Source organism: Mesocricetus auratus, unplaced genomic scaffold (assembly GCF_017639785.1).
Source record: "Mesocricetus auratus isolate SY011 unplaced genomic scaffold, BCM_Maur_2.0 Super-Scaffold_100014, whole genome shotgun sequence".
Taxonomy (NCBI): domain Eukaryota; kingdom Metazoa; phylum Chordata; class Mammalia; order Rodentia; family Cricetidae; genus Mesocricetus; species Mesocricetus auratus.
Window position 1 is genome coordinate 11,446,605 of NW_024429197.1, and position 26,700 is coordinate 11,473,304.

The window sequence follows — 26,700 nt, forward strand, 5'->3', positions numbered from 1 at the left end:
ACAGGCCGTAAGGGGCCGGTCATTTAGTATTTCCAGGGCTCCATGCCTGCAGGTGAGGTCTGGTCTGTGAACAGCCTGAACTCCGTGCAGCAGTGACATGCTACACTGCCCCTCGGGCACCTCCTGACCTAAGTAGCAGTGCAAGAGCACCCGGGACAAGGCACTCAGCAGCCGGCACCCTGGGTTTGGTCTCACAGTGGTGAGGGTCATGACCGGGTGGACGCACAAGACTGACAAGCGTGGAAGAAGAAACTGAAGAGCTCACTGGTGATGCTGTTTCCAAATGGCCTCAGTTCTCCTCAGCTTGACCACAAGAGGACCCCAGAGTCACAAACTCTGAGGACTTGTCTTCACTCTGCTGGGTGAGAAAGTCATTTGGCAAGTCTCGCTTACCCACCACAGGAAAACATCACGACAGACGACACATCAGGAAGTGCCACTTAGATTCAAGCACGATGAAATTTTGTCAAGCAAAAATAGTCTTTATTCAAATTTAATGGAAACAGGGATCACTATACTTTGCAAGACGGGGAAAAATAAAATTAAAAAAAATTCTTTTCTTTTTAATATAAAACAATATAATCACAATACCAGAATATGGAGCTCTACAGTTTACTTCCTATGGGCTATGCAGGTATCAATTTCTCTTGACTGTGCTATTCACAACGTTGTTAAGTCCAAAAATAGGAAACCAAAGTGGTGGGAACTGAAGACTTGCACTTTCACTACGTGGCATACATCAAAGGGCATCGATTCAAGGGCAAAACGGCTGAACTCACCACACCTACCTATGCCATCATTCCAGCCTGAGAAGCCATCCGGGTGCGGAGCTCCCTTTAGCCGTGGCCAGGCCCAAGAGCCAAGGCGTTTGGATGTCCTACTGTGAGTAAAGGAAGGTTTGAGGAGCTGCTTTTCAGTGGAGCGGGAGGCCTGGCGCCAGGAGGCGGTACCGAGGAAGCACTGAGATTGAACGTTAGGAGACACCGTTGGGGGAGTTCAATGTACAGCAGTGAGGGTGTTCTATTTCACTCTTGTGCTACGGCTACCAACATGTACAAAAGACTTCTCGGCAGTTCCAGCGTGGCATAGCCAGTTAGGACCTTGAGTGGGATCTGGATCTAGACCGGGAAGGGGACCTGGAAGCAGACCTGGATGGAGACTTGGACCTAGAGCGCGTTTTTGAAGCTGACTTTGACCTGGAGCGCGACTCTGCGGGGAGGCTAGGTTTGGATTTGGAAGTGGATCTTGACCTGGCTCGGGGCTCTGGATTGGGGCCTGCACTCTCGCCCTCAGCTCTGCCTTCCCTCTGGCCAGACTCTGCCTTGGCATGCTCCCGCTCCTTCGAGACTGAGCGGGACGGCGACCGGGAGTGGTCGGTGTCCTCCTTCTTCTTCTTGCTGCTGCTGCTGACCTTGCTGTCACGTTTGCTGCTATGCTTGCGGCTGCGCTCGCTCTTGCTGAGGCTGCGGCTTCGGCTTTCTTCCCGGCTTCTCTTCCGGCCCTTCCGCTTGTCTTTGCTGCGGCTGCGGCTGCGGCTGCCCCCTTTGCTCCGGCTGCGGCTCCGGCTCTTGGGAAGGTTCTTCTCCTGGCTGCGTCTCTTCTCCTGGCTGCGACTTCTGCTCACGCTCCTTCGCTTCTCCTCTGCTCTCCTCTCCTTGCTCCTGCTCCGACTTTTACTGTCGTGGCGGCTGGGGCTGCGGCTCTTGGCTTTGCCGGCGCTGTCGTTATTCTGGAGCTTGTCTTCCGCATGGTCTTTACTCTTGCTTCGGGTCTTGTCGGCACTGTGGCTGCGACTGCGGCTCTTGTTGTCTTTGCTGGGGCTCCGGCTTTTGTCCTTCTTACTGCGGCTGCGGCTCTGGCTGCGGCTGCGGCTCTTACTTCGGGAGTGGGAACCTGACCTGGAAGACACAGGGGCCGGGTGAGTAACAGGTGACTGGACCCTCTGCAGCTCAATATAATGAACGCATGGAAGCAGGCCAGGTCAGGGAAGCTGCAGGCCCACCTGGATCGGGATCGGCTCTTTGAATGGCTGCTTTTGCTGCTTCCACTTCGACTTCTGCTCTTCCGGGAATGTCTGCTTCGAGAGCGAGACCTGTGGAGAGAGAAGCTTTTCTGAGACAGGGTCTCACTAAGCCTGGCTAGCCTGGAACTTGCTAGGTAGACCAGGTTGGCCTTGAACTCACAGAAATCCACCTGCCTTACTTCTTGAGATCTGGGATTAAAGGCGTGTGCCACCAAACACAAGTTAGAAAATGAAAATTTAAAATTATCAACAAGAAGCTGGAAAGCTGGCTCAGTGTTTAAGAGCACTTGTTTGTGCAGAGGGCCTGGATTTAATTCCCAGCATCCAAATGGCGGCTCACAACTATCTAACTCCAGCTCCTGGGGATCCAACACACTCTCCTAGGACCTCAGCAGATACAAGACATATACATGGTACAGACATATATGCAAAGCAAAATAACCATACACATAAAATAAAACTTAAAGATTGCAGTCTAGAGGGGCTAAAGAGATGGTTCAGCAGTTAAGATCAGTAACTGCTTTTGCAGAGGACCCAGATTTGATATAGACACCCCACATGGCAGCTCACAACAGTCTGTTAACTTCAATCCCAGGGTCTATGATGCCTCTTCTGGCCTTGGCAGATACCATGCAGACATATAACAGGTAGAACATCCATACACAAAAAATTTTAATCCTATAAATAAAGAGGCTATCTAGAGTCAACCACGACATTTCTTCAATTAAAACCCATCTGCTCCACATAAGCTGGGCAGTAGTGCATGCTTGTAAGCCTGGTGCCAGAGAGTCAGAGACGAGAGGTGGGAACATCCCAGGTTAAAGAGACTCAATGACCTCTGCTATGTGACTGAGCCGGATCCTGGCCAGGAAACACTCCAGCACAGACACCCATGCAGCAACCAGGTAAATATGAACATGCCTTTGCTATTTGGTGAAGACACAATTATGTATTGTTTATGTTCTTGGGGACATTTAGGGAAGTGCTGTAACTTACGATGTCTTTCAAACACGGCACGAACATAATTGTATGTAATAGAGGAAGGAAAGAAAAGGCTGAGTACTGCAAGCGTATTCAAACTGGTCTTTCAACTTTGAGGTTTGAACTCCTCATTTTCAACTGAAGAAAGGTATGGGGAAGCAGTAAGTGCATTCAAATGGAAAGCAAAAAGGGACAAAGGGCTCCGGTGACAGATGACAGATCAACCTGAGCACTAAAATCATGACCGCAGTGGGACACACCACACCCACCCAGACATACAAAAAGAGCACCTCTGCTAGACATTGCACTCACACAGATGCTACTTATGGTGTGACAGGTGTCAGATACAGAGCATTAAGGCCCGTCTTTATGTTGCAAGCCTTAGCCTTGAGTTCACAGGGCATCTGAATTTTGGGAAAATTCATTAGACAACATCACTTCAACACAAATATATGAAAAGTCCTAGCTCTCTACCTCACCTCATGCCTCCACAAAGATCTCTCTGCTAGAGACAGACCTATGTACCATCACCCCTGGCTTTATAAGCTGTCTCCATAAGGGTCCTTAGTGACCCCTAGGCTAGCTGTGCTGGGTCACAGTGGCCATCACTTGCTCACTGCCTGTTTTCTCCAGTGAAGGCAGGGATCGGGTCTGGCTGGTCATCTCTACTCTTGAAGGATAAGCACAGGCACCATGGGCACATGGTCTATGATTCAGCTCTCAGAAAAGGGGGGAGGTCGCCAAGTCCTGCCTTAGAAAAAGGACTTTGCTTCTGTTTGTATTTGTGATGTAAGAGCTTCACAAATAAATATTCAGTTCAAAGTTCTGAGTTACTGAACCGCATGGAATCATGCTCTGAGAACCCAAAATGGAGAGCAGGAGTGGGCTGTCCATGTTGGTTAGTGAATTACTTACTGCAAAGTGCCCACTCACAAAGTCAACAGTACCTTGAGTGACTGCGGCTCCTGGAGTAAGACCGGCGCCGTCTAGAACCTGGCTTGTCTTCAACTAATCTGATTTTTCTGCCGTTGACTTCAGTTCCATCCAACTTTTCCAAAGCTCTCTTCATATCAGAGTAAGATACAAACTCAATCACTCCTTCATTTTTCCGTCCCTTGTGAGCATCTGCATATGTTACTTCTCCTGCCTGACGCATGTAGTCCTAAAAAAAAAAAAGAAAAGAAAAAAGAAAAAAAAGTTGAAGTGCAGAAGGCAACTGAAGCCGTGTGCAAGCGGCAGAATAGAGGTCTACCTGAGCGCAGGGGCAGACACCACGCCCAGCCTGCCGCTCCGTCACCCAGTCCCTCTAACAGCAGCAAGTATTAACTGCTGAGCCCCCAATGCCACTGTCTTACTTCAGCTAGCCACACTTCCGAATCAGTGATGGCTACTAGACGGCTCCAAACAGCAGTGAGTGGTTAATCATGTTCTAAGTGCTTACTCCTGATCATAATCACATAAGCAGATATAACATACCCATCTCACAGACATGGACAGTAATTGTCAACAAAGTTGAAAGTCAGTGAGGTATTCATTAGGGAACAAGGGCAGTCAGAATCCAGTATGGAATTGGTTGCTTTTTTGGGGGGGTTGTGTGGGGGCGGGTGAGACAGTGTTTCTCTGGAGCCTATTCTGGAACTCACTCTGCAGACTAGGCAGGTCTTGAACTTAAAGAGATTCACTTGCCTCTGCCTCCAGAGTGCTAGAATTAAAGGTATCCTGACTGGAATTGGGGTTAATAGAGACCCAGAAAGATATGCCCCATATTATGGCTGTGAGTAAACCCTTTTAAGAGTTGCCTCTTAGCCAGGTGTGATAGCTTATCCCTTTAATCATAGCATATGGAGAAGCAGAGGAGTTGGGGATCAGCCTGGTCTACAGAGTGAATTCCAGGACAGCCAGGATACACAGGGAAACTGTGGAGTTGCCTCTGGAGCCATTTTTTTCCTTTCTTTGTTTCTTTTTTCTGAAGACAGGGTCTCACTGTGTAGCCCTGGCTGTCCTGGAACTTGCTCTGCAGACCAGGCTAGCCTCTGACTCAGAGATCCACCTGCCTCTGCTTCCTGAGTTCTGGGATTAAAGGTGTGAGCCGCCAGGCTACCAAACTTTGTTTTTAATTTAAATCAGAAACAACCTTATTTTACATACCAATCCCAGTTCCCTTTCCACCCTATCCTCCCAAATTCTTAATCCTATTATATGGGTGAAACTACCAATTCTCCATGCCAACAATATGTTAAACAACATTTCCAACTTAAAACTTATATAATACAATATAAATTTATTGACTTAACACAGCCCAGGTTACACAAAGAAACTCTCTCTTGAAAACAAAAATATTTTTACTTTTTATGGGTATTTGGCCTGCAATGTATGTCTGTGCACCATGGGCATGCCTGTTGTCCAAGGAGGCCGTAAGTAGGCATTGGATTCTCTGTGAGAGTTACAGTTGTGAGCTACTATGTGGTGCTGGGAATTGAACTTGGGTCCCCTAGAAGAGTAGCCACTGCTCTTAACTGTTGAGCCTTGGCTCCAGTCCCAAATTTTGGGTTTTAAAGAATAAGATCCCTTTGTTTAATGTTTTCATTTCCTTATTAATAGCCAGAACCCTTTAGACTTCTAAAATAAAAATTTGTTTTAATAACCTTGAGTGGAAATTAGTAATGACTCTAAAAGCTGATCCTGATGATATAGGCCTGTGATTTTAGCTATTCAGGAGGCTTGCATAAACTAAAGAGTGAGTTCAAGGCCAGTCTAGGCAACTTAGTGAGAGTTAACTTCAAATAATGCAAAGTGTTTGGGCACATGGTAACACCCAACTTTAATCCTAGTGCTCAGGAGGCAGAGGATCTCTAGACGAATTCAAGACCAGTCTGGTCTATGTCATGAGACCGTCTCAACACAAGCCTCCTTGCTCCTGCACAAAAAGGGAAAGAGGACTGGGCATCTAGCTCAGTGGTATAGCATTGCTTAGCATGTGCAAACCTCAATTTCTAGTACAAAAAGAAATTTATGAGTTGGGTGGCGTGGTGCATGCCTTTAATCCCAGCAGGTAAGTGCCTATATATTATTTAAGATTTATTAAAGAGTGCCTCAAGTATCAGCATGCAAAGCCAGGCACACTAGTTATAGAAGCTAGACGGTCGCGGTACGCACCTTTAATTCCAGGATTCAGGAGACAGAGGCAGATAGGTCTGTTAGTTCAAGGCCTCACTGAGCTACACGGAATTGAGCCAGTCTAAAAGAACAGCTCACACAAAGGAGATCTCAGCACTTGGGATCACACACCTTTAACCCCAGGGTTTGAGGAAGAAGCAAAGGGTCTCATGAGAAATTTATTCTCCAGCCACACCGAGGACAGGACAGCTCTTTCAGCCTGAGGTACAGGTAAGAGCTAGTGACTTGGCTGTTTTGCTTTTCTGATCTTCACCTTGGAGTCTGAACCCCCAATATAAGTTTCTGGGTTTTCATTTTTTGTGTTATACCTATCACCACGCTACATCCCAACCCAACCCTGGGCCTTTTAGATTTTAAAAAGTTTTTTAATGTGCATTGGTGTTTTGCCTACCAGTATGTGTTTGAGGGTGTTGGGTCCCCTGTAATAGGAGTTACAGACAATTGGGAGCTGCCATGTGGGGGCTGGTAATTGAACTTGGGTCTTTCGGAAGAGCAGCTAGTGGTCTTAAAGACGGAGTCACCTCTACAGTGCCGGTAACCATGGGTCTTAATTTTTGACGCCAAAACCCTTTCAGACTAATTTTTCTTTTCCTTTTTTTGAACAAGGTCTATACTATGTAGTCCTGTCTGGCCTCTAACAATAGAGCTCTGCTTGCCTCTGTCTCAAATGCTGGGATTAAAGATGTAGGAAACCTTGTCTAGCTCATAAGTATTTCTTGACTGAGGGACAATCCTCACCCCCTTTCTGAGATAAGGTTCACTTGTGGAACTAGACCTAGCTAGCCTCAAATTCATGATCTTCCTATCGTAACTGTTTATCCACGCACACCACCATACCTGACGGAGAAACAAATCTTCCAGTGTGCTGACCCACACTGGAAGTTCACAGCTTGCAGCTCAGGTTTACAGAAACATGGGTTGTTTTAGCTTTTTCTATGCAGTTCCACCCCATTATCTCACTAGAATACTGTGTTCCATGAAACACAAATGATCCATTGGATCAGTTAGCCTCATATGTAAAGTAGGAGTAGTGTTTTGATGCCTTTTGCACTCCTATAGAACTTTTATCTGGAGAACTGCCCAATGCTCGGTGGTTTTCAAGTATGTGACCTATTACACTGTGAACACCTGGGTCTGCATAAGTTACTTGTTTCTGACTCTGACCCATGCCCAACCTTAGCTGAAAAAGTTAACAAAGCCCAAACCTTCAGGTCTTGCCAGCTGCACCGACTTGACAAATTCTCCACAATAAGTCTGTACTCTGTTCGAGTAGGAGGACCATATTTATCTCGACCACTTCTTCGATAACCATATCCACCTTTAGAAGATTCAAACAGACATGATTACTACAATAGTGTAAAAAAGAGATAACACACCACACACTCTTAAAATATGTAACTTAATGCCCTCTCTCCAAACAATAGCATGCATATTTTAATGTTAACCTCACCTTCAATTCTAGAGTTTAAACATGAAAATTTAGTAAGTTATAAGCACCACAGACTCACCAATTAATATTTATACTTTAAATTAGCATGTATAAATTAAGAGATAAACAATTTAGGAAAAGCAAATTATTAAATCAGTTACTATTATTATCCATGGTGATTAAATTTTGTGTGTGACTATTTTACATGGAAAGAAAAAAAGCCTAATCTCATCTGTATCTAAGGGACCCTCACCACCCAGGTCTAACTGAGTATTACTGTGGTCATCACATGGCTTCTTCCTATTTTCCTATTTTTGGTCAGCCAAAGGTTATTCATGGAAAGGTAACCAAGGTCAGCAATGGAACAGGAAGTCATCTTAGCCTCAAAGGGTCTTTTTAATTAAAACTGAGGCCTTTGTTAAATATATATCAAACAACTGCATTACAGAGGAAAACAAACACATCATTAACACAAAGTATTAAAACAAATTTATGCCACTGAGTATTAAAGTTTTTATTTACAAAAAAATCTTATAGGAACAAATCTTACAGAGACAGCTTAAATGTAAGTACTTTTAAATATAACATTACTTTAAAAATTAGCACTTATAAAAAGGCATGTTACTGATATAAATATGTCCTTCAAATGCTTACTGCGTCCAGAACCGTAACTGCCATCCCGCCGTGGGCCTCGGGCATGCTCAACAATGACTCGCTCACCACAGAGGTCTTTGCCATTCAGTTCATAAACAGCATCATCTGCATCACGCAGATCATCAAACTCCACAAAACCGTACCTAAAAGAGAGCAAACAAAACTTGGTGAGCACCACTAGCAACTAGCTACACTAACATGTCAGAAATCAACGGGGTTCATGCTTAGCACAGGCTGGGGGCTGCAAACTAAGGGCCAACTTTCTCTTTTCTGTAGACAAAATCACTTTTTGTGCCAACAGGCAACTGCAAGAGTCAGAAGGCTGCCTAAAGTCTAGAAGGAAGCAGCAGCAAATACTTTCAAGGGCTGCTTGGTTTAAGAGATCAAAACTCTGAACTTCACAGGACTCGATCTGTGATATTTTAAACACCACACGAAAACTCACCCTCTTGCAGTTTTACAAGTGTACCTAGGTGCAGCTGGGTCTCTACTGAGGCAATGTTTTTATTAACTGCTATAAGTCATGTTCAAAGTAAAGCAGGTAACAGTCACAGTATCTTTAAGTCTCTTTTGTCAAAGATTTTTTGAAAGTTCTTGTTTTCCTACCTAAACAAATTAGTCACAAATGAATTAACTATTCTAGAAATAACTGGAGAAAAATATCTAGAATTGCTTACTTCCCCCATGGGATTCCAAGTTCATTTCCATGGTGTCTGGAGATAGGATGGAGTGCTCTACATATATCTGTGTCTATATTACTAGGTACTTTGAAGCAAAGAGACATGGTAGTTTACTACATGTAGGGGAACTGCCCCCCAAATCCTTTTAATGCCTGCTATAGACTAGTTTGTTAAGCAAAGTACAAGATCTGTAAAATACTTCTAATCAAGGCTAAACTCCTTTGAATAAAACTTTAGTTTGATCTATGAAAGGCCTGTTTTGTGAACACTGTATTTAAAAAACCAAAGCCATCCTCTGATCCGGCCCAGTCACAAAGGAGTTACAAGCCAGTTCTTTAGACTCTTGCAAGCTGTGAGCACAGTGCAAATGGTGTTCTTCTTTACACACAGTGACACTGGACACAGGTCACAAAACTTGCCAGGGACAACAACAACAAAAGTCTCAGGGTTTTCTTTGGGTGGGGGAGGAAGGGTTTCACTGTGGAACCCTGGCTGGCCCTGAACTTAGTCCCCACCTGTGTGGGAGTTACAGGTGTGCGCCACTGTAGCTACTTAGTCCAGTCTCTCGAGTGTGTGATGTGCTCGTTCAAATGAGAATCCAAAACTGCTGAGAGTCCCCTTTACCAAAGAGCTCTTTCCAAACACGCCTCTCAAGGTGACAAGGTCCAGGTCAAGCTTTGGAGAATTTTTTTTAATGTGTACATCATGGCTCCTGTGTGGAGGTCAGAGGACAACTTGTGGGAGGGAGCTGGTTCTCTTCTTCCACCACATGGGCCCCAAGGACTGAAATCAGATAGTCCACCGTGGCAGAAAGTGCCTTTACCCACTGAGTTATCTTGGTGATCTCCCTTTTGTTTTAGAGGGTTCTTTGTGCTAAAAATGTCTAAGAGGCATCCAAACTTGAAGAAAAAAATCTCCACAAAAACAAAAGACACACCTCGTTACTTAACAGGAAGTGTTCTCATAACACCTGTCTATGTAGCTCTGTGGAGTCTTTTAAACAGGCTTCCACAGGCTGGAGTTTGGAGCAGATTAATAAGAATGGTCTTAAGCAAGCATGCTGTTGCATTTGTCAAGGCAATTAAAATAAAGCCTTCCTAATCATTCATGTTTAAAATTGCTTGCCTGTTACTAAAAACCCCTAACGCACACTGTATTGCAGTTACTTTTCCCTTCCTAGGTAAGCTGAGTCATTAACAGAAAATTTGTTTTTTGAGACAAGGTTTCACCTGGCCTTGAACTCAGAGATCCACCTGACTCTGCCACCAATGCTGGGATTAAAGGCATGTGCCACACACCAGGCAAGCTAAAGTTTTTAAAAAAGCAGATTTAAAAAAACCCAACAAACCCAACCATTGCTTTACTTTGGCTTGGTTTAGGGTCTATTTAGAGAGATGATAAAATACCAAAAAGAACAAAACATGGTCCTCTCTGTAACTGTGCAGACCAGTCCTGGACCTGCCCTGTTCTCTGCTCACAGCATCACTGCCTTTAGCACCAGGTGAGAAGCAGACACCAAGCAGAAGGATGGGCAAGAACACTTGTCATAGGCAATGATGAGATGACTTTCTCTCTAAGAGATACCCACTGGCTCAGTACCTGTCAATGATCATAAATGACTTAATGTGAGGTCACAACAGCATCGACTCCTAAAAACTAAACAAACAAATCACAGGAAAATCAAAAAATTTCTGCCAAACACTTAAGGTTTATAATTACAAATCACAGAACCACCAAATCAAGACCCTAAGCTCTGCAGAGCAAACGAGGCAGGAGTCCAGCTGCTGTGGGCTCAGTGAGGTTTCAGCTTAGACTCCTGTTTGATGCAGCTCTCGCTCAGCAGAGGTCACCCCATTCTATGGTTTACATGCAGAGCTCTTATGACCTTTCAGGGAAAGCAGTGACAGCCTATTTAGGAGAGACACAGTCACTAAACATACGTCATTGCTCAGACAGACAAGTCTCTACCAACTGAGGCTGAAGCAAGATGCAGGGACAATTTATGATGCCAAGGGAAGATGGCCCCTGCAATCTTTCCTAATATTTACTTTTAAAAACTCCATAGGGGGTCATTAAGTAGCCATAGGGGGGAGGCTACTTGTCCAAATAGTTGACTTAAGGTCCAATTTATTTCACAGGAAAACTTTGGTGACTCCTCTATGAAAAGCTAAAAAATCTATTTTGAGCATTTTAATGGAAAAATCCAGATTAAAGATCTAATCAGATATCAAACTGTCACTTCTCTCCACCACTGGTATGCTGGATGGAGCTGAAATCACAAAAATACCATAGAGAAAAGGCAGAAATGGTGGGGAATTCGGTTCTGAGCATGTAACTAATACTAGGTCAGTGTGTCTCTACCAAAATGCTCTCCACCCAGCTTTGCTTTCTGTGATCAGGTACAGTGAATGGGCTCCTGAATAGGAAGCAGCCTGGGTAAGTAATAAAATGTCACCTAGTATTCAGTAAACAATGTGACCTTATTTAATATCTATAGCACTCAGGAGCTAGGCACCAGTAACTCTGATTCACAAAAGTTAAAGAACTCTCCCTAGAAACTCAGCAGGGCTGGTGTGGCGAGCTGACACATGAACACATTAAGGTGGCCAGTAAGCCCTAGACTGGCTGTAGGGCAGGCTATGCAAGGAACCAACTCCACAGCAAACTTATTTAATTGTCAAATAAGAGTACATATACACTGTCTCAACATCAAGAGCTGACAAATGAGTGGATAATTTAAACTTTCAAAATTGGGCAGGTCTAGATTAAGACATCTACAGCACCAGAAGTCAGGGATAAATTTAACATTTTATTGTCTAAGGTAGCTTTTAAAACTGGATCCCAAACTGGTTTTAAACACCTAGTTTTTAGTTGAATTTTATCTTCAAAAAGCAAATCTTTCTAATATTAGATTCTCCAAAAACCAACCTGCACCCTTCTTCCTTTTTTTTTTTTTTTTAAGACTTATGTAGCCATGGCTATCCTGGAAGTTGTTCTGTAGACCAGGCTATTCTGGAATTCAGACATAAACCTTCCTCTGTGCCTCCCGAGCGCTGGGATTAAAGGTGTATATCACCACTGCATAGCTAATAAATACATTTTTAAATTAACTTGAACACCACCTGCTTTGCACTCTACAGCAAGTAACATGAAACTGACCTAGTCTCAAAAAACACAACAAAGCTCTTCTTTGGAATTTCCTGTCTACCTAGGGAGAGATCTGAGGCATATATGTGACTATCACATGACAAAGCACCTGGTGGGACTTTTAAGCATCACAAAACATGAAAACATGACTTGGACAGATAAATTTCTTTAACTATAAACCTGCCACTGCTGTATTAACAGCACCATTAAAGAGATTCTAGCATGAGACTGAGTGTGAGGGAATCAGGGAGAAGAACTTAAGAGTAGACCCTATCTAGCAGAGACTCAACTTCCTCTAAGGTGTCAGGCAGCCTTTCATGCGTTCTCTTATGCTATGTGTAAGCACTATCACACACAAACCACTTCAATTAAACCAAAAATCGTTCTTCAGTGTTTCTCTATTGCCTCTTCCCAAAGTGTTTTCCTGTGGTCTTGGCTTATCCTGACAAATCAGTCAAAAGAATGAGGGGAGGGAGAGCTGGTGTCCCCTTCTCCTTTATGGACTCTGAAACAAGCCCAGTGGGGTACCTGCACAGTGTAAAGCAAAGCCATGTTGCACCCATGGTGGCTCAGATTTTGGTCCATTCTCACCCTGTGCAATGCTCTAGTCTTCCTCACACACAGCTGAGGTACTGCTCAGGTTATTGGACAGACTGAAAAGGTATAATTGGAAGGACATATTGGTTTCAATACAAGGTCTCTGAAGATGCCCATTTTAGAAATGCTACCACATTTCTTGCAAGAGTTATCACCCAAGTTCACACTGCTGCCAAACAGGTTTCTCTGACTCCAGTGCTTGTAAATACCAAAGGTCCTGAACACCACCAGGTTTGCACTTCCTTCATGCTCTACCGGAGAGGATGCCACTTATCTCACCCTCTTCAGAACAGTTTAGGGTTGTCTGTCTTCCAAACACCCTCACTCATCGGAGACTGGAGAACAGGCCTAGGGGAGAAATGATAAGCATGGCTGGCCTGGAGATGAGCTACTCAATGACCAATTGAGCAGGTGTGACTAGGGGGTGCTGCTGGGGAGTGGACACAAGGAGCAGGGAAAGCAAGCCTCCATGCGAGTGCGGACACCCACCAACACTGCTTACCGAGGAGCATGCCTCGGGTGGTCTCTCAGTAAGGAAATGTGCCCCTTTCCACAGTGGGTCTCTGCTCACCTTTGTCCTAAAACTGTGCCACATGCTTTTCTTTGTATGTGGACATGACAGTCCTCAGCCAACCATCAGCAGGATGTGAGTTTTGCTTTCCCAATGTGGTGAGCCATTCCCACATTCACTCATTTTCCTTGTAAGAACCGAACCTCTCCATGGCTGGTCAGGATTAGGGATGTTGCTGTAGCCAAGGAAAAATTTTCATCTGTTGAAGTTAACCCACAGGGTAGCTTGAACCCTCAATCTAGAGCCAGTAGCACTGTATTTTGAGGGCAGAGCCCTTAATCTGCCCTGAAAGAAATGGCATTCAGTGAACAGGAATCAAACAGCCTTTTTTTTCCCCCAAGCACTCAGTTGATCCTAGGCTTCAGCCAACTTGGGTCTTAAGAGGTGAAGAGGGCACAATGACAGGACAGTAACGAGTGAGTCTCAATAGCTGCATCAAGTGCATAGCAACCTGTAGAACAAAGACAGTTCTACAGCCAACTCTCGTGCTCAGATGAGGCAACTTGGAGAAGCGTGAGAATGAGAACAGTGTCACTGCCCTGACTCCACAGGTCTGCAGCATTGCAGGGCACCAGCAGCCAGGCCCTCACAGAACATTAACCAGTGTCACATTTATTGCTTAGCATCAGTGGTCATGGGTGTGAGCTGACTTCCACAGTGGCTGAGGGAGTTTATAGCCCATAGTGGCAAGCTGCTGCTTCAGGAGCAGCTTCCTGAGACCTTTTCCTATTCTGAGACAGGAAGGAGGATGCTCTTGGCTTTCTGCCCTCCCTTTCTTTAGTCTCAGAGGAGGGAGAGCCATCAAGGCCACCCGGAGAAGGTGGAAGACTTACCCGTGCTCACTCAGTGGCAGAGCTGGGGTGCGACTTCAGGGCTCACCATTACCCAGCCTGGGGCTCTTTCACGTCGGCAAACTGGCAGTTCCTGCACACCAAGAGCTCTCTGATTAGAGCTAGTGTGGATTCCTGGTCTGCAAACGGTTGGCCACAGCTCAGTCTGCACTTGATCTTTCCCCACCTTCAAAGAAGAAAACCTACCTCATGATTTCTCTCTTCCAGAGCCCCTGATCACCTGATTTACTCCCAATGGCCTTGCAATCATCTCTGACTACTCTTCTCTGGTTATCCACTGTGTCTATTGACAAGTTTGCTAGTTTTCTCACTGTGCTGGGTCCTTGGGATGGTTTCTATCTGATCACAATTACAGACTACAGCTAGTTTCACTCAGGCAACTTGTCACTTACATTGTGAAAGTAATTCACATTGGGAAAGCCAGAAGCGACATTAATTACTCTGTTGCTTAGAAGTCTATGCTTCCTAATATCTTTATGTACTTCAAAACACTGACTACACAAGCTGAATCCTTTCAACCTTCTTGCTTATGGCTGAGAAGCACCTGCTTCAGGAAGCCTGAGAACCTTGCATGCCTGATGTTCATCCAGTCGTTTCTCTAGTGCTTCCAACAGTTTTGTGTTTTACAAGGCAATGCTTTTCTTTTCAAGCCTTGTTTCTCTTTGTTTGTGCTTATCTTGTCACTTAATTATGAGGGCTTTCACATAATAGAGGCTAGCACCGACTGGGTATTTAGCACAGTGCTTGGCTCATAGTAAAGAAATATTATCTGTAATATTTCATTTGTTACTTATAATAAATTTGGAGTTTAAATTATTATTTTCACTCATGAAGAGATAACAGGCAGCTTGTTCATGGTCAGGAGCATTCAAGTGGTGGAGCTAGAGGTGAACCCAGGCCTAGGACTCTTGAACCCCAGCTTTAAGTCACAGAACCCAAAGCCTTTGGAAGGCTTCTCTTGTTCCCCACAGCCCCAAAGAGAATCTCTTCTATTTAATAAGCACTGATGCTTGACTTAACCATAATCTAACCTCAGATAAGCCAGGTGGTAGCAGTTTTTTGATACAGCAGGGTGAAGTCTCCAGAGAAAAAGGACATTGGTCTTGGGGTAGGGTGAAGCACTCTAAGCTGGGGCATGAGACAACCAGGTTACTTTCACTCTTGTCTTTTGGTTCCCATTAGCCAGTGTCAGCCATCTGGTCCTTCCGAAAACATGTGTGGGTTCAGAACATAACAGACTAGAAGAATAGAGGAAAAATAAGATTATTCTGTGAATCTCCATTCAGGAGGTCCCGCATCAACCCCTATAGTCTGTCTTGCTTCTAAGGATCAGCAAAACTTAGATAAGGATAAAGATACTTGGACTTAGTTGTGGTGATGTGAGTGATCACCAAAGATATTAATTACTTAAGGATACATTTAATTAGTTTTGCAAAGGAATGGTGAATGGGACCAAAATATTTGTATTTATGCATGAATGTTAGGAGAAAAAAATGGGCCAGAAGTCACATACTGGGTTTACAGACTTCCAAATACAAAAACTTAGTTAGCAATGGGTGATACAACATCTAAGACCTGATTTAATTTTAATGCCAAGCGACTCCACCCCACTAGTACTCATTCTTCAAATTCCTTTGTACTATTAACCACCTCCTATTTTTCTGTCTTGTTATGTGTCAAGCATTACAGGAAGCCCTCATTGCTTTACTCAGTCTTCCCAACTCTGAGGTCTAGTGCAATCTCCTAGACAGACAATTAAGAGTTGGCTCAGAGGTTAAGAGCACTGCATGTTCTTCCAGAGGTCCTGAGTTCTATTCCCAGCAACCACATGGTGGCTCACAACCATCAATAATGAGGTCTGATGCCTTCTCCTGTGGTACAAGCATGTACACAGATAAAAAACTGTATGCATAATAAATAAATAATTAAAAAAAGAGTTGGAGCTGCTGCTGGGTCTCTGGCCAAGACTACTCAAAATTCTGAGATTCTTCAAACTCTGATCCTAACCTAAAGCCTATACTCCGTCAGGCTCTGCCAGCTCCCAGACCAACAGGAAGCAGTCCTTAACAAGAGAATCCGGAAAAACAGAGGTTCCAGGAGCAGAGGCATGCGGAAGACAAATGCCCACATGTTGACCACATTATGTGCACAGTAAAGGCAGATATGCAAATTCTGTAACTGGAGTATGTGAATACTATTAAGTTGTAAATGTTTTTTACTAAGTCACTAGTAGAAACAAAAGTAACATAAAAATTTCAACAGTTTGAGGGCTCTGATCTCATCAATGGACTAATCCGATGAGCTCATAATCTGACGGAATTATTAGGAAGCAGTTAAACTTTTGGGGGTTTGGCCTACTTGGAGGACATAGACATGGATGTGTATTTGGGGGATATATAGGCCCTTTCTTTTTGCTCTGCTTTCTGGTAATCACAAGGTGAGCAGTCTCCAACACCACAGGTTCCAGCTGAGCATGGACAGAAACCTCAAAAATGGTGAATTAAAACATGTTTTTCTTCTTTTAAGTTCATTTGCTTGGGTATGTGGTTACAACAATTAAAAATGACTAACATGGAGTCAATCATTTAATTAAAAAAAAACTTCAATGACAAAAGAAATAGCTAAATTCAAGTCTCCAGGGTTGTTCTGCTTTTTAGCTGAAGACTGAATCCAGGGACTTAGACTTGCTAGGCTAGTATTCTACCACTGAGTTAAATCCCTAACCCAAGCCTTTGGTCTTAAGCCACAGTGCAGATACCAGACCATTTCTAAAGGAATATTCAAATACTGAGGTGAGAAAAATAAACTAAATAAAAGGAGCAAATAGATTTTTAAAGTATTACTCTGTAATTGTCCTGACAGCCTATCTGCCAAGTAGATTCCATCACCCTCAACTGTTTAAAAAATAACTGCAGCAGGCTGGTGGTTTGGCTCAGTGGTACAGGCCCTGGGATTGTGTAGTAGCCCTCGCTGCTCTGGAACTCACTCTCTCTGTAGGTCAGGCTGTCCTCGAATGCAGAGATTGGCCTGTTTCTGCCTCCTGAGTGCTGGGATTTAAGGCTGCACCACCTCCTCCTCCAACCTTGAAATAACACTGTTAAAGAGTGCAAAGCTGCTCCACTGGGCCCTTACCATAGTCTTAGTCTTAGAAATGGTATGCCTACAAAGCAATCATTTGTAAATACTTTATTTGTGGACCAAACTATAGCAACCATAACCTCCCTGTCATTACTAAATACTAAAAAAGTTGCTTTCCTTAAAGGAGTATGAGGTAGCTGGGGCCCAAAATTACACCCATGTCTCTTTTTTAATTTTTTTGACACTTAAAAAGTCTCACACTAAAGTTCATGAAGCAAAACCACAAACTAAAGACAAGTTTATTGACCTCATTATTACCAGTTCAGAACACCTCTCTTGGGACACAAAATAATATGCACCACTATGTTCATTATGCCCACTCACCAAACCGTGCTACCCAAACCCACACTAAACCACACACAGCTGGTTCATCCTCGAAACAACACAAGGAGTAGGTTGTCAGGTGATACTCTCAAACTTACACCTCTGGGAGGTCCAGGCTGTTTACAGGTCCCTCTTAACTGTCCCTGGGTAGCTAGCTCCCTGTTCTTTTTCACTTCAACTGGCCATTTCATTGTGTTAACAAAAATCTCAAGTTCTTTCAGATCTACTGCCCCACTGCCCCACACGATGCCTGTCACTGAGTCTTGAGCATCTGGCCAGGCTGCTTTCAAAGTTCCCCTCAGTCTCCCTCCTCTCTCTAGTTCTTGGATGTTTCTTCCAGCATTAGCTATCACTTCTAGCCTGGGACTTTCACTTCAGTCCATCAAAGTTGTCCAGCGCCTTGCCTTAAAAAAAGAGCATAATATGGCCCTTTGCTTGAAGGATATTCTAAGATCAGAGGCTGTAGGGACACTGTGTGCTGACACTGACACACATCCTACCCCAGGTGGCCATGACAGAGAAGCCTGAGGAGGATTAACCTAACACTCCCCCATCCATTCTCTACCTAAGGTCAACACTGTAAGTACAGTCTGTCTCACTTTAGGTTCATTGGTTTATTAGAAGCCTCTAAAAGCCTACAGGGCTAACAGGCCAGGGAATGCAGATTACTCCTTCAGGCAGGAAAGAAGCCTGATTGTCATCACAATGCTATAGCTGGTGTGTGAATAAAAATGATCTGTAGTTTTTAAAGCTTTCAAAAATTCATTCTGTAATCTTGGTCTGTCAGCCATACCTCAGTTTCTGTATTAGCACAAAGTAGGGATACCACTTGTTTATAAAGTGCTCTGATACAGCCAGTTGAAATAGAAACTACACAGCTGGTAAGATGGGGCAGTGAATAAAGGCTTCTTTCACCAAGCCTGACAACCTGATTTGAATCCTGGGAAACTTTAAGGTGGAAGGAGAGAACTGACTCCCAAGAGTTTTCCTGTGATCTCCACACTTGTACTGTGGCACACCACACCCCCATAAATTTTGTTTTCTATTGAGCTCAGTGTTAGCTCACACATCTTTAAGTACCATTCCCTATATTCTCTCAGATATGTGGAGCACTTTTTTCTGTCTAAGTTACCTGGAAGAATTCCAAATCTCCAAGAACCCAAATGACATATATTATCCAGCCTAAGAAGAGATACCTCACACAGCCCTCTCATTTGTATAGTCATCTCAATGAGAAAATGAGGAACAAGATACTAAATGAAGAATGGAACTTTAAATGTCTTGATCAAATAATTACATGTAATGTTTATTCATAACACAAACCAGGAGTTTGGCACCCAAGAAAGAGAACTGGAGTCAGGGTAATTTATGCTAGAAATATTAGATATAATTTAAAGTGTAGTCTTGTTTCTTGGTATTGATTTCTCAGAAAAGTCTAAATTTCTCATATTTTGGGAAAAGAAGTAACATAATAGATTGGTTGCATCTGTGATAGTTACATGACTACCAAAACAATGACAGAACATTATTTCATCCGGGTGTCTTGTCCTTTCCTTTCTTTAAGGACAAAGTCTCACAAGATCTGGGCTGTCCTTAAATTCCCTAAGTAGTCAAAGACACTACTATATTCCTAATTCTGCTGCCTCTACCTCCCAAGTGCTGGGATTACAAGCACATGCCACCACATCTGGCTGGATTTATTGTTTTTTGAAACTGGATTTATTTATTTTTCCTTTCCTTTCCTTTCTTTCTGAGCCGAGGACTCATTACATTGCCCAGACTTGCCTTCACCTGAATAGCTGGGACTATCAGTAGACACCACCACATCCAGCTACAAGCAGTCAAGATGTTAAACAGTACCATGGTGTGTGCATTCTTAGCTTCTGCAGGTGTTCCTGTAACTAGTGTGGTTCTTTCTTTTTGAGGCAGGGTTTTACTATGTGGTCCTGGTTGGCCTGGAACTCAGATGTGCTTGTCTCTGCCTGCTGGTATTAAAGTGTGCACCACCACACATTAAGACCTTTGTGTGCTCATTTCTGCTGGCACCACTGAATTTTGCTCCATGAAATGTGTCTTAAGACAAAAATGCAAAAAAGGTTTTTGTGCACAAAATCCAACTCAGGGTTATTTATAACAGCTATAATTAGGAAACAACCTAGGGGAATAGCTTAGCCAAAGCACAACTCAGCTAGACAAGGAATTTTAGGCAGTCAACAGTAAAGATTTCAATGTAACAAGAAAACTACACAAGACAAAAAGTGGCACACAACACATGGAGTGTTTGCTTAGCATGCATGAAGCTCTGGGTTTGACCCCTGGCATAAAGTGGATAAGGTGGCCCATATCCAGAATCCCAGCACTTGGGAGGAAGAGGGCAGGAATATCAGAAGGTCAAGGTCATCCTTGGTTACTATAGTGAATTTAAGACTAGCCTTGTCAACAAGAGACAGGGTCTAGCTGCAATATATAGTCCAGATTGGCCTTGAACACACATCATTTTGCCTCAGCCCCCTAAATGTTAGGGTTATCATAATATGTCATTGGAAAGCCTCAAAAGACCTTTAAGTGTCTTTCTGATTTTTTGTTTGCTTGTTTGTTTTTTTTTTTTGTTTTGTTTTTCAAGACAGGGTTTTTCTTCATAGCAGCTCTGGCTGTTTGGGAACTCAATTTGTAGAGCAGACTGGTCTCGAACTTACAGAGATCCACCTGCCTCAGCCTCTGCCTCCTGAGTGCTGGGATTAAAGGCATGCACCACTGTCTGGCTTCCTTTCTGGTTTTTACATTGTCTGACTTACTTATAAACTACACATAACCTCTAAGTCAAAAGTTACTTTGTTAAAAAAAACATAAAATAAAAACCACAGTGCTTAAAACAGTATAATACAGTTTAGTTGAAAATTCAGAAAACAAGGAGCTCTTAAACAAGGGTAGCAAAAATATTATTTGCAGCTGGAGAGATGGCTCATTGGTTATGTTGCCTTTCCGGAGGACCTAGGTTCAGTTCCCAGCACCCACACTGTGGCTCACACCATTTCCAGGAGATCTGATAGCCTCTGGCACCAGACACCCATGGTGTACAGACATATATGTAGGGAAAACACAGACATACATATAATTAACCAAAACAAAACCAGTTGGGTTGGAAATCAAGGGCTACCAGAAAACATAAAAATGCACATATATTTTTATGCCCCAATCCTAAAAACGTGCAAAAAGTTTTACATAAAGAATATTTTCCAGTGCCACATAAGCATAAAATAGCGGGGGAAAAAAAGTAAAATGTCTTCTAACCTAGCTTTAAAGTCAGATTGCAGAGGTTGGGTCCCTGGCACAATGCAACACACCATACAAGGCAGGTTGTTAGAGTTAGGGAATATTCACAAAGACACAGTCCAGGCTTTTAGGCAAACAGGCATTTATGTGCCACATGACACCAAGTTTGCTGAAAAAAAAAAGGGGGGGGCTATATAAGTATGTATGTATGTATACCTGGGCACGGTAGCAGATTTCTTTGAGTTTGAGGCCAGCCAGGTCTATACAGTGAGCCCATGTCTCAAAAGACAAAAAAAACAAACAAACAAAAAAAAAAAAAACAAAAAACCAAACAAAATAAAAACCCAACTCTCCCACACAAATGAAGGAAAGAAATGTATTTGTTAAAGATGTTGACATGACAAAAGGTCAAATCACATGTCCCAAATGCAGGCAGGTTCATCTCTGGATGACCTTTTGTCCTCCTTCCTCTATGTAAAAAAAAAAAAAAATAATAATAATAATGTAAAACTGGTTAAAACTGGTCATAATGGGAAATACATTGTATTTTGAAGGAAAAATAAAATGTTTAATTCCTAACCAGACTCATGCTTGAGAGACACAATTCAAGCGGCACACTACCTTTAAGGCTGGAAGATGATCTTAAGGTAGTGTGGTAGTTGGGCTTTGTTAAGGAAAAGTGTAGCCTTGGGTCATCACTAAGTAGGGAAGCATTTACCCCATATTTGGCAGTGGCTTAATTCATCAGAAACCCATACCCTGTAATATTACCTTAATCAGTGCCCTTTCATTCTCCCTCTAAAGAGCAAGCTCCTGAGAAGGCTTCAATCAATGGAGAAATTGCATGCATAGGTTTTGGGGTAGCAGGGGTTTCTCTCAGTAATAAGACCCAGTGGTGCTTGATTAAGATGGGGAAACACAACAGGGACCTAACTCACTGCTAGCTTTAAAACAAACAGCCAAGCTTCATAACTCTCTTGTATTTTAAGCAAAGGCAAAGACAAAAACCTACCAAGTAATACTGGAAATGAAAACAAAATAAACAAGCAATTTAAGATTTTCTATTGAAATTCTAGTCACCTACTATTTTCACTGTCTCATCAAATACAGGCTCTGACATTCACAGCTCACTTTCTCTTGACGGCTTTAACGTAAGACTTTTAATCAGATAAAGAAAGAAAACCTCACTGATTTGGGAACTTATTCTTCTAGCTCCTAAGTAGGTAAATCAAATCACCTAACGATATAGTAAATTTTACTCAAAAAATTAAAAGATCTGTGACTGAAACTACAAGACATTTGTGGCAAGAGAGAAATCTCTGTACATAAAAACAAAAAGGCCCACACATTACAATGAAGTGATTTATTAATAAAAAAGAAAATCTATACATTTTACATTTAATCAAAGTCAACAAAAGTTACAGGAAAAAGCACTAGCAGTTTTGTCTTCTTGAGAAAACCCCCAGAATTCCATCTGATCCACACTTGCCCACAATGGCACCAGGTGGACTATGAGGCAGGCAGAATGGTCAATATGGCCCCAGGGAGATTTGCATCACACTTGCAGTCCCCGAAAGAACTACTTGTTTCCAAGTTCTCTAAAAAAGAGGCAGGTTGCCTGGCAAGGTAACATTAAAGTGCCTGTATGTGTGCCTCTTTCCAAGAGGCCACAAATCCTTTCCTGGACATTAAAAATTTCTCTGCAAGCATAATGTTATCCCTTATCTAATTAGTTCTCAACTTTACCTACAACCCATCTGCCAACACCTACAAGATACCTCACCTTAACAAATGTGAACTCTTGCAATTCTTAAAAGTCTTTTAATCCAAACTTGTTCTAGAGTTTTAATGCAGAAGTGTTCAGACACTTCCCAGTAAGAAAGTCCACCATCACCCCAGGCTGAACACTAGGAACCTACATCCATAGCTACATTTACCTTCTGATGTACTACTTCCTTCAGCCTCCCCTGTATCTCTCTCTACCACCTTGAACTTCTCAAGTCATTTTCTTCTGTAATGATTTCTGAATGATGTTAGGTCATACTGTATGAAACTAAGATGTCTGCCACACCTGTCTTTAAATCTTAGAAATACTTTTCATTCCTTAATTAAACCTTATCTATAACAATGCATTTCATGCACCTACATCCATCATTTGGCAATATAAGAGTCAGGGTTTCTAAAAGATTCAGGCGGTTAAAGTCCTGAGAGTGTCTGTTCTCTTAGCACTCTCCTGAATTGTTCCATGCTTCCTTCAGAGCCTTTGACTTCTATTCATGATTTAAAATTTAGTGCAAAATGATTTTTAAGAAATATTTTACTTTTTATTTACCTTTTATATTTATTCTTTTAAACTTATTTTCATGTGTATGGATGGTCTACGGCATATGTGTCCGTGCACCACATGCCTGCCTAGTGCTCAAGGAGGCCAAAAGGTGTCAAATTCCCATGACTGTGCTGTGTAGGTGGCTAAGCATTGAACCCAGGACATCTGGGAAAACAGCCAGTATTCTTAACCATGAGCCATCGCTCCAGGCTCCCTAGTATAAATCTCTTAATAGCTGCTTCAGGTTTGGTGTTAAATTTCCAGATCCTTCATGAAGTTTGATCCAAGCTAGAAGATATACTACAATTGTCATTCCTGAACCACCTCTTTACCAATTAAAATGTAATGTGTTTCTAGACACTTCTCTTTCTTCAAGCTCTAGTAAATCCAGACTTCAAAGCTCATTTCAAGAAAAATCTATTTTGGACTGGAGAGATGGCTCAGTATTCAGAGCACTGGCTGCTTTTCTAAAGGACCTGGGGTCAATTTCCAGCACCCACATGGCAGCTCACAACAGTCTGTAACTCCAGTTCTAGGGGATCTGACATCCTCACACAAACATGCAGGCAAAACACCAATGCACATAAAATAAATCAGCCAAAAAAAAATCAATTTTAGCAAACTATTCCACATTATACTTGTCTGAGTTTTAGCTAAGAAACAGCATTTCTTGATCCAAAGTGCATGTCAATTATAACAATCCAGTCAGCAACAGAGCCGTTCTGTTGCCTTCCTCAATGCATGTAGCACAGCAGGCATCCTGTTGGTGGGTTGGTAAATACATTGACCGACTGACTCATCAGTTTTGCCCCACTACCTTTTCCAACTCTCACCCACACCGAGAAAACAGACTTCACGAAATAACATACTGTTACCAAACACTTGAGAGCTGAGATGCTTCCTAATGACTTCAGTATGGTATATGACGAAAGTACTCTGCCTCATCTTCCTCTTCCATGCGAATGGGAAAAGAGGTTCAGAGAAACTAAGTCACTTGCTCAAAGAAACTTAAAACTGTGACCCAGGAATCGATTCTCACTTATCTGGCTTCCAAAACACATGTTTCCCCACAAAAGTTAGTTATTCTGTCAACTTGCTTGGGCTGTAAGGGAAAAATGGGGGGAGAGGGTGTTAATCTCTCACGTGTAAGGTAAGTACCACAAAAAAGCAATCTTCTCACGCTGTCCAATACTTTCTGTAAGAACTCTAAGTTCACTGAACAAAATGAGAAATTGTCTAAACCCTTTATGCGAATCCATTACTTTAAACATTTCATCGAAGTCTTGTTTTCAGCAAGGACATTCTTCTAAGTGTCAATTCTAAATCCAGTCTGAGAACGTGTTGGCTCATGAGCAACTCATACTAAGGTGTATTTGTTCTCAAATGTCAGTTACTACTACTCTCATTGGACCAACTGCAAAGTCGTAAAAACAAAACAAACAAAGACAACAAAACCAAGGGCTCAGGGGGTGGTGCACGCCTTTAATCCCAGCACTCGGGAGGCAGAGACAGGCGGATCTCTGTGAGTTCAAAGCCAGCCTGGTCTACAGAGGTGCTTCCATGACAACCAGGGCCACACAGACCTACCTTGTTTCGAAAAACCAAAACCAACCAACTAACCAAAACCAAGGGCTCTAACACAAAAGGTTTAGTGCCTCCAACGCCGTTTCGCTGCTTAATGCCTTTCAAGTCCTACCTAATATTTCTAGGCTCCCAAGCAAAATACGCTTCTCCGTTCCCCTTGAACCTGGCAGCCTCTGCTAGCCCTGTTTCGCCGAAGCAGATTAGGAATACAAGCCCAGACCATACGGGGGAAGCTGTTAAGTAGGCAATTTCTAGATTTGTAACCACCTGCACCGAGTCGACGCAGACCTAGCCAGGGTGGTCACTACCCACTCAACAAATCCTACAAGTTATTTTCTGGCAAGTTGGAGAACCGAAACCACAACGTGGAAACTCTGTACGGACTCCCCCAAGATAATTGAGCTGGGATTTTACTCTAGTAAAAGAAGAGAGGCAAGGCTTTCAGCGCGGCAAGACGATACTTTCGAAACTGTCACTACACTACTCAAACTACAGTCTCCCGCCCAAAACAAGTGCCACACACAGAAAAACCAGAGCTCCTGTCCCTGGAAACACGCGCCGGGAACCCTCTGGCTCGTCAGCTTGGGGATCAGGGAGAAGAGAGCCGGAAACCTCGTCTGCTCCCAGCAGCCCCAGAGCGGGAAAGGCCTCGCTCCCGCGGCCCATGGAGGGAAACCCTGGCCTCCCCGGCGCCCGGAGCCCCAGCACAACCCGGGCCGCCGTCCCCATTATCCCGCCACCACCCCCGCCCGCGCAGGCGCAGTGGGAGCCGGGCCTACCCGCGCCCCCGAGGCGCCGCCGCCATGGCGGAGCAGAGGAGGCCGGCAGTGGCTTAGTGCCCAGAGAGCGCCGCGCTCGGGTCTCCGCGGCCTCCCAGCCACCGCCGCGGCCCCGTCAGCCCCCCGGCCGGCCCCTCCGCCGCCCTCCTCACCCGTTCTTCAGATCCACCTCCAGGATCTTCCCGTAGCCCTTAAAGAAGCGCTCCACATCGCGCTCCCGGGCCTGGTAGCTCAGGCGGCCGATGTACACGCGCGGCATCCCGGCGGCGGCGGCGGCTGGCCCCGGCCCCCCTCAGGCGGCGGGCGGCGAAGGGAAAGCGCGGCAGCGGCGGCGGCGGCGGTAACGGGCGGGCGGCGGGACGGACGCAGCCGAAGCCCGGCGACGTACGCGAGCACGCAGCTCGAGAGCGCGCGCCCCTGCTCTCCCCTTCCCCTCCGGGCGGAGAGGAACGGGAGGGAGCGCGCGCCCGCTTCCCGCCCGGCCAGGGCTGGGGGAAGGGCCTTTCTTGGAGGCGCGCCGGCGCGGGGCGGGGCCTGACCGGGTGAGCGACAGCTGCAGCACGTCTTCTCGCGAGCTCGACGCGGCGTCGGCACTTCCCCCGGAAGTGTCTGCGCGGGTGCGCGCCGAGCCGGTGTTCAAACCTTTGTCCTTTTCTCCGGAGTGTTTCTGCTTCGGAGCAGTTTGCGGTTCAGAGTTCCGGAGGGAAGTTTGTGGCTCCGTGACCCTGAGCCCATTGCCTTTTCTCTCGGGTCTCCGAGCCTCCTTTATCTGCCGTGTAGGGTTGTTTGCCAATTATGATACTGGGTACGTAAAACAGTGTTCACATAAACGATTCCGTATTATTTTGCGGTGCTGTGGCCCGAACCCAAGGCCATACGGTTGTTAGCAAGTGCTCTACCTCTGACACATCCCAGATTTCCTATTTCTTTTCTTTCTTTTGGGGATACAGGCTCTACTCACTATGTAGACTAGGCTGGTCTCGAACTTACTAAGATCTGTCTGCTTCTACTGAGTGCTGGGATTAAAGGTGTGAACCACTACTAAGCTCAGCTAGTTTTTTTTGTTTCTTGTGTGTGTGTGTGTGTGTGTGTGTGTGTGTGTGTGTGTGTGTTTGAGGCAGGGTTTCTCTGTATTGCTTTAGAGCCTGTCCTGGAACTCGCTCTGT

The 26,700-nt window shown here is 44.1% G+C and overlaps 1 protein-coding gene across 1 annotated transcript; it reads right to left on the minus strand.

Annotated features, from left to right (window-relative positions):
- Positions 1-461: 461 nt before the first annotated feature.
- On the minus strand, positions 462-25,853 carry Srsf4 (serine and arginine rich splicing factor 4). Its single transcript, XM_005079533.4, has 6 exons — positions 25,687-25,853; positions 8,265-8,407; positions 7,387-7,499; positions 3,952-4,166; positions 2,003-2,092; positions 462-1,898 (listed from the first exon to the last, which is right to left on the minus strand). Exons 1-6 carry the CDS (start codon positions 25,791-25,793, stop codon positions 1,094-1,096), a joined length of 1,473 nt encoding a protein of 490 aa, XP_005079590.1. The 5' UTR covers positions 25,794-25,853; the 3' UTR covers positions 462-1,093.
- Between the last annotated feature and the right edge of the window lie 847 nt (positions 25,854-26,700).

What these genes read in the sequence shown, in the direction of transcription:
- Srsf4 (XM_005079533.4), bottom strand. Translation starts at nt 25,793, where the DNA reads ATGCCGCGCGTGTACATCGGCCGCCTGAGCTACCAGGCCCGGGAGCGC. An exon ending in GAGGTGGATCTGAAGAACGG is followed by an intron (nt 8,408 to 25,686) that starts GTGAGGAGGGCG and finishes GCTCTCTTTTAG; the next exon opens with GTACGGTTTTGTGGAGTTTG. An exon ending in AGGAGCCGCAGTCACTCAAG is followed by an intron (nt 2,093 to 3,951) that starts GTACTGTTGACT and finishes CTCTCTCCACAG; the next exon opens with GTCTCGCTCTCGAAGCAGAC.